The sequence below is a fragment of the Lipophrys pholis genome (genome assembly GCF_963383615.2).
Source record: "Lipophrys pholis genome assembly, chromosome: 12".
NCBI lineage: Eukaryota > Metazoa > Chordata > Actinopteri > Blenniiformes > Blenniidae > Lipophrys > Lipophrys pholis.
Window position 1 is genome coordinate 29,971,992 of NC_137641.1, and position 16,661 is coordinate 29,988,652.

A 16,661-nucleotide genomic window follows, 5' to 3' on the forward strand; every position below is an offset into this window, starting at 1 on the left:
GCGGAGGAAATGAAATCTTGTTTTGGGAAGACGGATGGAGGGAAGTCCGGCCGCGGGGCCAGGAAGTGGGCTTCTAGGTGTACGTCTACACGTGAATGGGTGCTTTGAAGCGTAGAGGTCACGACCCCCGTCTCACTGACCAGCTAGAGATCCACAAATTAGTGACGACTTCCCCCTGGACTCACTCCGAGTCTGCACCGGTACCGGTTTCAAATGTTAGACTGACTCTATTTTTGTTGAGAAGATCTGCAACGACAATATGAGACGAGTTGGAGACAATAAAATATTTCAAACTTTGCACGTTGGCTCCAGTTTCCACAGAGAATCCCATGAAATGACCCCCGTCACTTAAACCCGGGTGTCAAACATCCCGGCCCACTAGAGGCTCCAAAAGGTCTCATCTGGTCTCTCTCATCCGCTTTGTATGGGACACTTCATTTGCAGTTCTTGGGATTCATTCGGAAACCGTTCGCCGCTAACGTCCCAAAATCTAATCTGTTGGTTCTTGACGATGACGGATAATCCCTGAAGATTTAATGTGATTCAGGTGAGTAGTTTTTGTGAAAAGTTGGTAAAATACAAACATATAAACCAACAAATGAATAAACGCAGGTGAAAACAGAACCATCACCTCCGACTTTTACTGGCAAAGGTATCAACAGCACTCACTAGTGGCCCAACATGTTAACTACATCGTTTCCAGCGTTTCTGCCATTCAACAGACGTCGCGTTCAAAATGTTGCAGCGTAAACGTGAAACTTCTCTGAAGCAAAAACCCCAAAAAACGACAAAACGTCGTCGCGCAAACTTGTTTGAGCGCCGAGGCCGTTCCCCGAAATCACCCGCCGTCCTCATTAGCTTCGGCCGAGGCGCCGACGTTAACCAGGACGTCTCGGGTGTTAAGAACGCCGGCGTCTGTCCGTGTGCATATTGTTTCATTCTGGGCTCAATTCGCCATGTTTGTATGTTTTAAAGAGAAGGACGGAGCTGAAACGTGGTGATTTAAGCATCACTTCCAATCCGTCGCTCCAAACATGGTGGGATCCCCCCCCCCCCCCCCCCCCCCCATCCCCCCCCCTCCTCCTCTGCCTCTTTCTCGGCTCTGATTGAAAACCAATGAGGCAACTAATAAGTGGAAAGATAGAAATTTACTTGCTTTAAGTTCATGCGCCGGCCTCCTCCTCCTCCTCCTCCTCCTCCTCCTCTTCCTCATCCTCTTCCTCCTCCACTGTATGGGCCACGTTTAGCACAACAATATGGCGGCAGCCAAAGGAGCTGCTCTGTGCTACATGATGGTGAGCTTCACGCCCCATTTCCCACCAATACCCCCCCCCCCCCCACACCCCCACCCCCACCCCCCCACCCCCCCTCCATCTCCACCTTTCTCTCTCTTTCAGGGCCGTGGCTTTGCGACCGCTCCACCTGCGGGGGGTTTGAATTGAAATGCATTGATCTCTCGCTCTCTGGAAACAACCCTCTTCCCCTCGTTTTCCTTTTATTTATTTTTTTTCTTCTTCTGTCTTTATCTTCAGTTTCCTCTTCTTGATTTAGTTTCTTAAAATGCGTGTGGGTTTTTTTTTTTTTTAAATTGATGAGGAAATCGTACTTTTAAAGCCCTCGATCTACCGTCTCGTGATGTTTTTGAGTCGAAAAACCATCAGAAATCATCCTTATTAACGTTTACATTTTTAACATAAGAAATCATTTTTAAACATTTTTAACCGTCAATGTAAAAATTGATGGACTGGACAGGAGAGGAGGAGGGATTAGTCTGGGGCAAAGTGTTCAAGGAAGCAAAATAAGAGAAAACAAGCTGCCGTTTCTAATAAAACCTGTAAATTCTGCCTCTGATACCTGCGATCTTTTCTAATTTTATTAAGGACGTGACATCGGTGAGTCGTTGACTGTAAGAGGGATCATTATTGGATTTCCACCCAGAAATCATCATATTGTTCTTTACTGTCCTGTTGCTTTAGTCTTCCTTGACAATCTAATATTTATAGGAATAAAAGAAATATACAGGTGTATCTCAACAATGTTAATTGACTTATGGGGAAAACATTTAATTTTATGTTGTATTTTAACGTGAACCGAGGAAAGCAGGTGGTTTTAATTTATGGTCTTTATTTAAAAGAAAAAATCTGTAATGTGATATTGTCAGACAGATTTTTATTTAAATGGATTATAAGCTAAAATCATAAGGAATAAAATATGAAAATTCATGTGTTGAAAGAAAATTAACCATGTTATATTCTGAACGTTTCATTATTTTTGCTTTTCCAGAAGAATAAAAAACGGTCATGATTCAGTAAAATACTCAATGTTTTAATTGTTAAAAGACACCGTTCTTATATTTGAAGCTGTTTGTTGTGGAGAAGCTGCAGCAGCAGGATTTTTCCAGCGTTCGACATAATTCTTTTTTAAACTTGATCATGATGAATGCAATAGATGAAGAATAAAACAAGTTATTTCATTACATGGAAACTAACTTGAGAGAGAGTTCCCTTCGTGATCCAATCCGAGGCAACACCCTCGAGTGAAAAGGAAAAAAACCTTCGTAGCGTTTAGGGTGTCCGTTTCCATGACAACCGTGCTCCGTGTCACTGAAATCGCAAGTTTTTGAAAACGGCTTCCAAGATGAAACTTTCCTAAAACACTCCGTCTCCGTGGTAACGGGAGGGAAAACACAACTTTTCTGAAATGCTGCTACTGCTCACGCTCACCACCGCCGTAGTAACCAGCCGTTCTGCACATGCTCAGTAGAGCCAATCAGAACGATGTTTCCTCCCGAGTGTCATGACGCCCAGTCCATATTCTCCTGGGACTCTGTAGTTTTATTTTGACAGTCACCGTAATAACAATCGGAGATCACAATTCGTGACGTTGTTTTTTCACGAGTATGATGGCTTAATGTTTGTCGTTACACTGCCCCCTACAGGTTTGGCTGCTCATAGTAGCTCTGAACCACGAGTACAGGCTGGTCCCTGTCAATGAAGATTTGTTTTGTAAACGTAGAGGGCGAAATATCCCTTTTTATAGAATCCCGGGGAGGTGTAAACGTGGCGTTGGTCGTCGGTCCGCATGAATGTCAGTTTGCTCCCGTTATTAATGTTTATAGCTGTCGGAGGAAGGTGACAGTTCTCTGTACTTGCGCCACAAGGTTTCATTAAATTGGCTTTATATTGACGATGTAGTCATTTTCCCCAGGAATTGTTTGGTTTTGTGAAAAATGTACAAATTTTTCTCATGTAGACTGATGTTGATATGAATCTTTATTTCCAACATACAAATGGAAAGACAGAGAATAAAAGAAATTTAGTTGATTAAAATGAAAAACAAAGAAATAACAAAATCCACTGGATCTACATTTGCATGATGGAAACTGAGTAGGAAGAAATAAAAAAATCTATTAACTGAAGCTGAAGCAGCGAAAACATCCAGTTCCCATTTAGCGTTTTTAAAGAAGTGATCGTCACTGTGACGGCGTGAAACCCTGCCAATTAAAGTATTGATGTTTACCTGTAAGTTAGGAGGAAGTGGCTCTGCTACTGCACACGCAATGTTTTTCATTTGAAGGTTGAAAAAGACAAAAAAATAATAATCCACTCGCCGCCCTGGAGGAAGCGTGAAAAAAAACAACACACAAAAAAAAAAAAAAAAGGCTCTTTAGAGGAGTCATTTTGCGCCTCTCCTCTCCTGTTGGCTCTCATTTGGCATCTTTCAGGGCGCTGAGGCAGAAAATAAAGGAGAGGGAGGCGGCCGCCGCCGTCTCACTCAATTTCGGTGTTTAGTTAAAAGGAAGGAAAGTGATTGCGCTGCTCGTTTTCCGCGGCGCTGACAGGCGGCGAGCGAATGGCGATTAGTTATTGTATGATGATTTAGAGTCTGGTAAAGCTTTCCATTTAAATGCACCCAGTAGTTATTTTGCATAGTCCCCCTGCAATTTGCCTCAGCTCAGGACACATTGGCCATCGTCGTGTCCTAATGCTGTGTAATTGTTGGAGGGGCAACGTCGCTGGGCGGGGAACCGTCGGGCCGCCGCCGCCGCTGAAATCGCTCCCGGCTCCCGCCAACTGGAAAACGCACAGACTGTCTGTCACCGAGGACGACTTCGGTGGAGCTTCGGCCATTTAGGGAAAATTCATCATTTGAAAGTAAATCAGAGGAGAGCGTGTCACTCAGGAAGTCAGAGCTGGAATGTAGAAGAAGTCGGCTGGAGGTTTTTACAGACGCGCAGAATTTTACCGGGAGACTTTGTTGTTGCTCAAATAGCTTCTGTCACAGAATCAAGGTGTGTTCTCCTGTTGTTGGCTTGTCAAGCGTTCACCACTATATCTTTTGGGATACGAGTCATTTTGTTTCCACTGCAACCCCCCACCCCCCCCGCTGCCCGCCTTCCCCCCGTGGTGAAGGGCCACTCCGGGAAAATGAAACCAAATAGAGGAGAAAAATGGAACATTGATTTTTTTTTTCTTTTTTTTTTCTTGCTGTTGTCACTATTCTTCTTTTTCACGCCTCAGCTTGTGTTTCACGCCACCACTGGTCCTGAGCCCTCGTTCCTCAGTGTGAAGATGTTTAAATCAGCATCAGGAGGAGGGGGTCATTAAGCCCACCGCTTTACCTTACAGGCTCGGACTCCGATCAGCAGCTCAAAATAATATTGTTGTTGTTGCGCACGTCTTCAGACCGGTGATGTCCAGAAATGACATTCTGTTTTATAAATGACATAAGAGTTTAAAAATGATGACTTAACGAGCTTCGGTCAGAATATCTTGATTTAGAGCCACAAAATCAACAGAATCAGATGTTTGTTGTGTTTTTGGTCTGAATGAGGCAGAATCAGATCTGACGACCGTCACCGCTCATAAACACAGTTTGGATCGGAGGCCACGTTCAGCCGGATTTCATCTTGAATGACCCCAACCAGTGAAATAGTGCTTTTAAAAGTAAACTTTTAAGGTTTTATTTTGTTGTGGTTGAGAGTATAGTGTCTATTTTCCCAAAACCAAACGATTACTACAGAAAATCACTACAATCTCAACATGAAGACAATTTCAATGAAACTTTCTGGTGTAAAATGCAGTGAAATGTCTAAAAAACTTCTATAACTGTTGGATTCTGGGTGTTTTTACAAACTCACCTTGACAGAATGAAGGTCCGGTATCGGCCAATGTACTCAAAAAGTAAAGTGCAGCATCGTTGTATTCTATTTATTTATTTATTTTCGGGTATTGTGTGATATTTTCTGTTTTTCAGAGTCACGCTCCAGTGGACCTTTACCTGATGACCAAAAACCCAGAAGATTCTCCAAACGTCCCCGATGTGCTGGAGATCGAGTTCAGAAACGGTTCGTATGTATTCAACAAGTATTTACATTCGTCTTTGGAGCAAAACATTTTAATTATGGCTCAAAAAAATATTATGGCGCAATCTCTGAAGTCAACGTCCCAGATGAGTTTACCCATTTCTAATGTGCACATCCAACTGAAGTGGTGTTCATTTCAAAGATAAAAGGGAAAGCAAATTGTGTGTGTGTGTGTGTTGATGTATTTTATTTATACACCGATATGTATATATTTGAAAAGACATCAGCATTGCTCTTTTCCCAATTATGGCCCATTTGTCTCAACTTCACAGCCGTAAAAGCCCATAAATAATGCAGCTTTCAAACAGCCGAGACATGACATCTCAAATACAACTTTAAATTGTGGCCACGAATTGATCATTCATAGAGATCAAATTAGTATTTTGAGACCAAAATCTAAATTTGAGATCACAAAATATTCATTTGTGGCCACGAAATAGTAAATTCAGGCCATGAAATTCTATTTTGTTGCCACAAAATAGAAACCTGAAGGGAGAAAATTGTGATTTGAGGCCACAAAAAACCCTAACTCTAAATAGTCATTTGAAGCTTCAATATATTGTTTTTTTATTAATTTTTTTCAGAAGTCATGTCTGGGCCTTCTTATAAAACAACTCAGATGAACATAAATGTATTTTTCAAAATGCAAAAAACTTTAAAAACCCTATGTAATGAAGCATAAAAACCTATACGTTGATTATTTTAACCCCCACCTTTAACTCAAACAGGACTATTGACTTTTTGAATATCAGTCGTGTGACTTCAGAGGGGCGTCGTCCATCACAGTCACTTCTTCTTATTACTTAACGTTGATGTTATTGACGCAGCGCCGCAGCTTCAAGGCCGACCCCTGCTGCACTTTATCACTGTTTCTGACCACCCAGACTTAAAACCTTAAACCCCTCACATTATTGCTCCAGTCTAAAGCTGCCCCGTTTGGCCCCGGGGCGCGTACACACACACACACACACACACACACACACACACACACACACACACACACACACACACACACACACACACACACACACACACACAGGCCGGAAGCATTAACCACAGCTAATACAGCGAGCGCCCCGAGGGCCCCGGGCTGCGCTCATTAGATTCACCACCACAATGATAGAAAGTGTCTCATGTTTGTGCAAAGAGAAAATGGCAGGACACATCCTGGCCCGAGGCCAAACGCCACAGATGTCCCTTCAAACCGGATCACAAGTGGAGGCCGAAGTACAAGAACATCAATGAGCCGAGGGACACTGGCTCCTCAGAGCGTTTCAGCTTTACGAGCCGCGGCCGCCGTCTCGAGAAGGTTCACAAGTTTGGAAGGAGATGTGGTGGGAATGTTTTACAGGGTTAATTTAGCGCGGTCACAGTCGAATGAATTGATCAACTTCCCTTGAAGGTACTCTAATGTATTGTAATGTAACTTAAAAAAGAAAAGAAATCAGCCAAATGTGACAAATAATGATTTTAGTAAGTAGTGTTTTCTTTGCCCTCAGTCTAGACCCGCAGGCTCACTTTAGTCTAACCGAGACCCAACATGTAATCTGTAATTAATTCTGATGGATGGATGGATGGATGGATGGATGGATGGATGGATGGATGGATGGATGGATATTTCACCTGAAGATGAATCTGTAAATTGTTGCATGAGACTAGCGAGCTCAGTGATGAAATGTCAGAGAAATATGAGCAGTTAGTGTTTTATTCATGCATTAGAGCTTACTTGACTGTTAAAGTTGCCCACCACTAGTTGGAGCTGGAGAGCCACCAGACAGCGTTTCCCCCCCCCCCCCCCCCCCCATGGTAGTGCCGCTGCAGTTTAAACATGGTGATGTGAAGCTGAAGAGACCAACCCTCATAAAATCATCAGTTTGTCAGTATTTCTAGAAGGAAAATCAAAGCAGCATGCAAGCTTTCACGGAAAAATTAATGTTAGATAATCACTCCACTCTACAACCTTATTAAACTCAAGCATGTGGATATTTCCGTGCATGCAGGGGATGAAGGAGCTCCTGTGAGCAGTGCTAAGGAGCCGATATCATTTACCCAGAGACTCTGTGATCCGCACCGACTTCTGAAGGTTTCAAATGGCTTCAGTAAAATTGTCTATGTTGAGATTGGAGTCATTTGCAGTCGTATTTGTTTGAGTTTCGCCAAAAAATATAAACATTTTACCTTAAATCTAAAGGTTTTTATGACACTATTTTGTCGGACTGCCCCTACACGAGATGAAATTGGACCCCTGAACTAAAATGTGTTTGACAGTCCTGGTTTGTGGTCAAACATGGACGAAATAAAAAAAGACACTAATTTGTCACCATGTCCATCGAACTTTTAAACTTATCTTTGAAAACTCGGGCTCCCGTGGGCTTCAGAACATGCAAACATCCACATTTGAGATCGTCCGAGGACAGGGAGTAAACTAGAGCTACACTCGGTAGAGCAGAGATCACCCCAAAGTCAAATCGATTGGTCCTTGGCTGATGACAAATCATCCCTGGAAATATCATGCAGTTCGGGTTTATAGTTTTTGTGAAAAGTTGGTAAGATGCATACATACCAACCAACTAGAGCTACACTCGGTAGAGCTACACTCGGTAGAGCGCAGACCTTCGCCAACGCCACATTTGTTTGTGGAACCGTGTTAGCATCACTTGTATGATAGCCTTTAGCTCATATCGACGCTAACTAGCCTGTCAGGTAGCTACATCACTGTGAAACACTGAGCAGGAAGCGTCTCCATGGCAACAGACACTGATCTCCTTTGATCTCCTCCATGAGGTGCCTCTCTCATCCGCTTTGTTTGGGAACATTTAGTCAGTTTCTTGGGGATTTTTTAGGAAATGGTTGGCTGTTAATGTTCCAAAATCGAATGGATTGGTCCTTGGATGATGACGAATCATCCCTGAAGATTTCATGCAATTTGGGTTAATAGTTTTTGCGAAAAGTTAGAGTACATACATACATACAAACCAATAAATAAATACAGGCAGGCGAAAACATAACCTTCATACATAAACTTTGTTGATCATCCAACTTTCCTTGGCGAAGGTAAAGAGTGAAAATCAAAGTTCTCTCTGAAGAAAACGGGCGAGTTAATCAACATGTCAATATATTTCCATCTCTGTTCCTTGAAATGAGTCTGAACTCGACGACGGCAGCCGGCGTGGCTCTGCTGCCAAACTCCGGTCTCACTTTACCAGTTCCTCAAAGAAAATGTTTAACCGGGAAACAAGTGGGCCGCCGGTGTCACTTCGCTTTGCTTGTTTTATGAGGCGCAGCCTGGTTTCGCGGGGTTCTCCGCGGGACTGAACTCCCCATTTTCACACATATTCTCGGTGCCTTTTATTGAGCAGCCCCGATGACAAAAGCTGTTTTAGTTGTCCACACAAAGGCCCAAGCCTACTCCTCCCTCTGAGCACAAGATCAGCTCAAGAATGTTTCATTTCATTCCCCCTCCCACCTTTTCATCCCTGCCTTTCTCACCAAAGTTTTCTCACTGATTAAAAAAGAATATTAAACGACAGGAACCTTTTTCCCCCCGTCAAACGCTCTATTCCACGTTCCGTTTTTGTTGTTTTTTTTTTTTTTAAGGAGGAGAAAAAAAAAATGTATCCCTCCCTCCTTTCATACCAAAGAAGTTAGGAGGAAAAAGAGACAGAGAGGGAAAAATGTAAAGCAGTAATTTTTCCTACAACTGTGTCTGCGCTCCCATTGTCTGCACTGTTATGCTGCAGAAATGTGAAGAAAAGGATCACGAGCAGAAAGAGAAGCCGAAAAAACCGAAGGACAGCGAGCGCAGGGACGAGAGGCCCGGCCCCCTACACTCCCACGTTCAGACACTCGCTTAATTTATTTGAACTTTTAATCTAATTATTAGAAATCTGAAGGGCGGGGGCGCCGGCCACTCTGCCCTCCTCTCCTGCACTGGGAGGTACTGTGTTTCTTTCTTCTTCTCCTTCCATGGGAGCCATCAGGATTCCCGCGATATGAGAAAAGGCCGTCAACAAAGCCCTTGTCTAAAAAAATTTGTCAAGTCCCTGACATGTCACTCCTGTCGGCGCGCTTTGTGAACGCCGGCTGAAAGAAGAGCAGAAGTGCTTCTCTCCTCTTGGAAACTCCTCCGCTGAAACTCTGAGCACTGGACTCTGTGGAAGGCTTCTAGTGGAAACGCTAAACTGTGGGACGCTGCGTGTAATGCCTCACTAAGTTACTTAGTAACGCCTTACCAAGTTACTTAGTTACACCTCACTCTTATGACCACTTTTCTCAGTAAAGAGTAATCTAACAGATTACTATTTCCAAACCAGCAATCTGATTAAAGTTACTTCTCCATGTCACTGTGTGTTACTATTGCAGCTTTATTATTATAGAGTTACTATCGTATTTATTATTGTAGCATTGCTATTGTAGCGTTACTATTGTGGCGTTACTATTGTGGCGTTACTATTGTGGCGTTACTATTGCAGCATTACTATTGTATTTATTATTGTGGCGTTACTATTGTGGCGTTACTATTGTATTTATTATTGTAGCATTGCTATTGTAGTGTTTCTATTGTGGCGTTACTATTGTGGCGTTACTATTGCAGCATTACTATTGTATTTATTATTGTGGCGTTACTATTGTAGCGTTACTATTGTAGCGTTACTATTGCAGCATTACTATTGTATTTATTATTGTAGCGTTACTATTGTAGCGTTACTATTGTAGCGTTACTATTGTAGCGTTACTACTGTGGCGTTACTATTGTATTTATTATTGTAGCGTTACTATTGTATTTATTATTGTAGGGTTACTACTGTGGCGTTACTACTGTGGCGTTACTATTGTTGCGTTACCATTGCAGCATTACTATTTTATTTATTATTGTAGCGTTACTACTGTGGCGTTACTACTGTGGCGTTACTACTGTGGCGTTACTACTGTGGCGTTACTATTGTATTTATTATTGTGGCGTTACTATTGTAGCGTTACTATTGTAGCGTTACTATTGCAGCGATTTTATATATATATATATATATATAAAAGAAGTCCAGCTTCTTACATCTTGGAAGGTTTGCGACGGTGACGCTCATCTCTCCATGTCAGCATTAATTACATCCGGGCTCGATTACTGGAACACATGAGATGTTCTAGTCAGTCGGCCATCAACCATTGGGTAGAAGAGAAGTAGAAACCCGGCTCATTGGTCCGGACCAGCGTTGCCACGGTTACCTTGAAAAGGTAATTTAGTTACTTTACTTATTACTTGCTTTTAAAAGTAACTCGTTAGATTACCGTTATTTCTGGACGACTGAGCGCACCTGAATTTAAGCCACACCCACAAAAAATTGGAAGAAAAAAAAAGAAATGTCGTTGTCATGTGATGCACCTGAACGGCAGCTTGAAGCTCCTCAACACGGAAAAATCCATAAATTAGCCGCTTGGATTTTTAAAGCCACAGGGTTACCTTTTGGTTTGATTTCAGCAGCTACTGACTCTACCGACTCTACCGACTCTACCGACTCTACCGACAAGAAACCCGTCTTCCCTTCCAACGCCCAGATAGATTTTTATTCCAGATATTATAAATCACATCTTGTTGGTTTTTTTTGCTTTGAAATATTGAAAAAAAACTTAAACAGATGTTGAAATAAATAATTGACCAAATATATCAATTAATGCTCAACTATAGTATCGTAAGTAACCGACTGGCTTTTCATAAACTTCATGTGATGAAATCTGTTTATGTGGGAAAGATAATAAATTCAAAGGCTGCGCTCATTTGAACGCTGTGAAATTGTACACAAGCCTTTATTTAATTCAATTACACACACACACACACACACACACACACACACACACACACACACACTATCTTTAGCACTGAGCTATTTTTTCTGTTTGTTCATGTGTGAGAGACAAAACCACCTGCAGATCCATCAAACATCCTCCCGTTGCCATGTCGCTCACACACACACACACACACACACACACACACACACACACACACACACACACACACACACACACACACACACACACACACACACACACAGAGTTTCTTTTAAATAAGACGTCCACATGTTCTCTACAGACACACTTCCTCCGCAGAGCCACTTAAAGTCAGTGAGCATCAATCACTGTCAGAGGTGTGTGTGTGTGTGTGTGTGTGTGTGTGTGTATATTATTTTTCTTATAAATTTTAGAAAATGAAACCTAGATATTATATAGATTAATTTCACATAGAATTAATATTCTACGCTTTTATTAGTTGGAAATTTGGACGATTGTGTCTCACAGATAATAACAACCTAAAATCCACTGTCTCAGAAAATAGGAATATTACATACGATCATTTAAAAAAAAATATATATATATATATATTTTGAACAGACATGTCGGGCTTCTGTTCAGTTCTATGCGCTCACACACATTTTCATGATACTGTATTTATTTTATTTTGACGTACCTGTATGTGTCTACAAGGACCTGGAAATGTCTCTGTTCTCTCTGCTGGATTTTAAAAAGCAGATTTCTTTGTTTGCTCTGTGTGAAAGGCTTCGTTTGACAGACGTGAGACGCGAGTAGGAACGAGAGCGAAGGAAGAGCGACGAGGCAAAATGACGGGTTTTCACTGGTTTTTAAAGATAAATAGACATTTTTTAAAATCTATAAATTCTAACTTAGATTTTAATCAATTAAATCTATAACCATGTGCCTCACATGTGTTTAACTTTAGCTCCATGATATTTGCCTTTTCCTTAAAGACTTAACGTTGTTTTCCTGCAGGAGTTCCGGTTAAAGTGACCAACATGAAGGACGCAACTTCCAAAGACGCTCCTCTGGATATCTTCTTATACCTCAATGTGATCGGGTGAGCCTTATTATTGACTGTGTAATTAATCTGTACGGATAAATAAATAAATAAATATGGAGGAATTTGGAGGCAGGAGAGTTAAAATTCACCATATTTTAGATTATTTATTTGATTCTTTTCACATTTTCAAGTTGAAAGCATCAGTTTGATCCATAAAATGGAACAAAAAAGCCTCAGAAATTAACAATTTGTGTTTTTGTTTGGAGTGAAATTCCTTTTGCCATAAATTATTATTATTCATAAATGATAGATTTTATTGATCATTATATTAGTTCAGAGGAAACATGAAGAAAGCTGCTCCTCCTTTCAGTCGACTGACTGACGCCACTGTGGTGAAGACAGAAGCAGATTTATCAACATTTTCCTTTATTTTCATCCGATTACAAGAAAAATTCTGATCAGTTTCATGATTTTATTTCAACGTTAAAATTCATTTTAAAGAAAAGCCTGTTTATTTATAGTCATAATATATGAACGGACATATTTTGAACCATTTCCTCATGTATTTAGATTTTAATTTCCTTTTTGTCATTTCAAACACAAAATCAAAGAAACAGTTTGAAAAGCCGTGGGAAGACGTTTTGACTGGAATCATGAGATCAATTAGAATCCCGGCTTTTCATGTCTGAACCGACAGTTTTTATATTTTTCTTTTCCTGGAATGTGCCGAGGGGATTTCAAGGTCGTAAAATCACCAAACTGGTGAGAGCGCCACCTGGTGTGGCGGAGCGATTTGGGGACAAACGTGTGGTGAAGTTGGAGCTCGAGAAAGTAAAATGTTTGTGACTGATTACTGTTATAAAGTTACTGAAGCGTCGGCGAGCTTTTATCTTTACGTTGCTGTTTCACTAACCTCCTGTTTACAAGAGGAGCAACTCCATATAGATGATCATAGAGCATCTTCCTCCTCTAACCTCCAGGTTATAGAGCATCTTCCTCCTTTTAACATCCAGGTTATAGAGCATCTCCCCTCCAACATCCAGATTATAGAGAATCTTCCTCCTCTAACCTCTAGATTATAGAGCATCTTCCCCCTTTAATGTCCAGATTATAGACCATCTTCCTCCTCTAACGTCCAGATTATAGAGCATCTTCAATCCTCTAACATCCAGGTTATAGAGCATCTTCCTATTCTAACCTCCAGATTATAGACCATCTTCCTCCTCTAACCTCCAAGTTATAGAGCATCTTCCTCCTCTAACATCCAGGTTATAGAGCATCTTCCCCCCCAACATCCAGATTATAGACCATCTTCCTCCTCTAACATCCAGATTATAGACCATCTTCCTCCTCTAACGTCCAGATTATGGAGCATCTCCCTCCTAACATAGGGCATCTTCCTCCTCTAACATCCAGATTATAGACCATCTTCCTCCTCTAACGTCCAGATTATAGAGCATCTTCCTCCTAACATAGGGCCTCTTCCTCCTCTAACGTCCAGATTATAGACCATCTTCCCCCTTTAATATCCAGATTATAGAGCATCTTCCTCCTAACATAGGGCATCTCCCTCCTCTAACGTCCAGATTATAGAGCATCTTCCTCCTAACATAGGGCCTCTTCCTCCTCTAACGTCCAGATTATAGACCATCTTCCCCCTTTAATATCCAGATTATAGAGCATCTTCCTCCTAACATAGGGCATCTTCCTCCTCTAACATCCAGATTATAGACCATCTTCCTCCTCTAACGTCCAGATTATAGAGCATCTTCCTCCTAACATAGGGCCTCTTCCTCCTCTAACGTCCAGATTATAGACCATCTTCCCCCTTTAATATCCAGATTATAGAGCATCTTCCTCCTAACATAGGGCATCTCCCTCCTCTAACGTCCAGATTATAGAGCATCTTCCTCCTAACATAGGGCCTCTTCCTCCTCTAACGTCCAGATTATAGACCATCTTCCCCCTTTAATATCCAGATTATAGAGCATCTTCCTCCTAACATAGGGCCTCTTCCTCCTCTAACGTCCAGATTATAGACCATCTTCCCCCTTTAATATCCAGATTATAGAGCATCTTCCTCCTAACATAGGGCATCTTCCTCCTCTAACGTCCAGATTATAGAGCATTTTCCTCCACTAGTGCTATAATAATACACATTATTCAAACAATGAGGGAGACAGTTACAAGTAATAACTACTTTTTTTGGGGGGGGTAACTAATAAAGTAACTCCACTACTTTATAAAAAGTCACTAGTGAAGTATACATGTATAAATGTTCTGCATTATGTATTTAATTGTTTAGTAAACGACGATACAGGAAAGAGTAAGTGTTGAAAATCCCTCATATTTCAGTTTTTTCTTATGAAAACATGCCGATTGTGAATCTTCTTTTCATCAAAGAGACAGAAAGTGAATGTTGTTGCAGCTGAACAAGCGTCGGTCTTGTTTCAGGGGGAAACACGGAGTGGGACGCATCGACATCGTGGAGAACCGTTTCATCGGCATGAAGTCCCGAGGTGAGAAATGAAAACATGACATTTTCTCTATTTGTCCCAAATTATCCCGACAGGTTTCCTCCCGGTAACAAACGGTGATATTCTCCTTAAAGACTTTTTTTTTTTTTTGCACTCCGGATCGTTTGATTTTATTTTATTTATTTATTTATTTTTTCACGTCCTTTCACCGCGCGAAGCTTTCATGCAATTTGCAGTTATTTTACATGAGTGCTTTAAGTGTCGGGGAGATGTTTTCCTCTGCATCACCTGGAACCACAGACACTGAAGTTACTTTCTTTCACTTCTCCGCGGAGGAAACGGCACTGCGAGCGGCGATAAAGCCGCACATGCTCCGCTGGGTTCACACCGTCCATCACATCTCTGCACATGCAGCCACACGGGGGATGTTTTTCCACTTTTTATTTTTATTTTTATTTTTTTGAGCGGCTTGAAGACCTCTTTTGTCGGGTCTCTACATGTGTGACTGAAGCCAACATGTGAGCAGTGCTGGCCTCGTACCACACACACACACACACACACACACACACACACACACACACACACACACACACACTCGACACTATGCGCCTGTGATTGGCAAATTGAGTGGGCAGCAGACTGTGGCTGCGGCGCCACTTGGCAGGTAGAAATTGGAAAATGGGAAGCCCACTTTTCTCTCCCCTCGGCTGAACAAAAGATCAGAGCTGTTTCCTCCACCGGAGCGACGGGAAGAGGTGGAGCACGAGGCGCCCGGTTGGTCGGATGACCGCCGTGGAGTGGACGCGTCGGAATGGCAGCCGAGTCGGCACAATAGACGGCGGGGAGGGAGTGAATGTGGAAGGGTCGTACTTATTTGTGTTGGGTCATATTTATTTTGTGTGTGTTGTGGTGGGGGTGGGGGTGGGGGTGGGGGGGTCGCGGAGGCGGTGGAAATGGTTTGTCAAGGGTGTTGTCACTGTGTGGCGAAGCCGTCATCGCACTGTCAGACCTGTGACCCGTCAGGAGGAGGAGGAGGAGGAGGAGACCTTTCAATGACAGTCGCTCAGAGAAACGTCTCGACTCCAAACTTCTCCATTTAAAGTGAGATGAGACTCTGAGCTTCTCTCCAGATTGTAAATGAATTATTTTAAAGGCGCCGTCACCTGATAGCCTCACGTATCCAGTCGTCCTTAAAATCGTGTTCAAATCAGTTCTTAGGAAGTTTTAGGGAAATAAGTCAAACCTGGAGCTCGTGATCACACTTCTTCACACCACTGCTTCCTCTCGTGAGAGTACTGGTGAGATTATGACTGGTATGGCGCTTTGATTGGCAGCAGGAACCGTCAATCATAGCGATAGCATAGCGATAGCATAGCAGTCCTTTGTTCACACAAAAAATAAAAATAAAAAACGATGGTGGAGCCGTCTACAAACATCCAGGCCACACACAGAGCGACGCTCTCCGGAGATTAAAAATGAAATAAAGGCTCGTTTGTGAATCGCAGAGGTCAAAGTTCATGCTAGTCCTGTTAGCGGTTAGCAGCTAAATTCAACAGAGAGGGGGGGGGGGGTTTATGATATTAGCCTCAGCAGGAAGGTGAATGGAAAGGCCTTAATGATGTATGAAAAAAATAAATACTGTGACGGAGTTAAACGCCAAAAAGTACCGCTGACGGAAGTGAAGCATTTTTCACAATAAAACCAAATGCAGACTAGCGGAATCTTAATGTAAAGTTTCAAAATAAAACCCTTTTATTTGTTCTCTCGCTGTGGCCCGTTACCCCGGTAACGATCAGCGACTCCTGGTATCAAAGTGTCACGTCCATCACAGGGCGGGCAGACAGACAGACAGACAGACAGACAGACAGACAGACAGACAGACAGACAGACAGACAGACAGACACACACGGTGCTCGGAGCGACTGCAAAGGCAACTTTTTGAAAACTGCTCCCAAGGAGGAACTTTGAGAAAAGGCTCCGACTCCATGGAAACAGGGGAACAACACGACTTTTC

At 42.2% G+C, this 16,661-nt stretch overlaps 1 protein-coding gene across 1 annotated transcript in view; it reads left to right on the plus strand.

The window, feature by feature from the left end:
- The window catches only part of ass1 (argininosuccinate synthase 1), a 43,749-nt gene that overhangs the window by 12,797 nt on the left and 14,291 nt on the right, over positions 1-16,661 (plus strand). Inside the window, exons 9-11 of the mRNA XM_080477667.1 lie at positions 5,257-5,347; positions 12,143-12,227; positions 14,625-14,689. Coding sequence (XP_080333793.1) covers positions 5,257-5,347; positions 12,143-12,227; positions 14,625-14,689 — 241 coding nt within the window. The remainder of the gene's footprint in view (positions 1-5,256; positions 5,348-12,142; positions 12,228-14,624; positions 14,690-16,661) is intronic.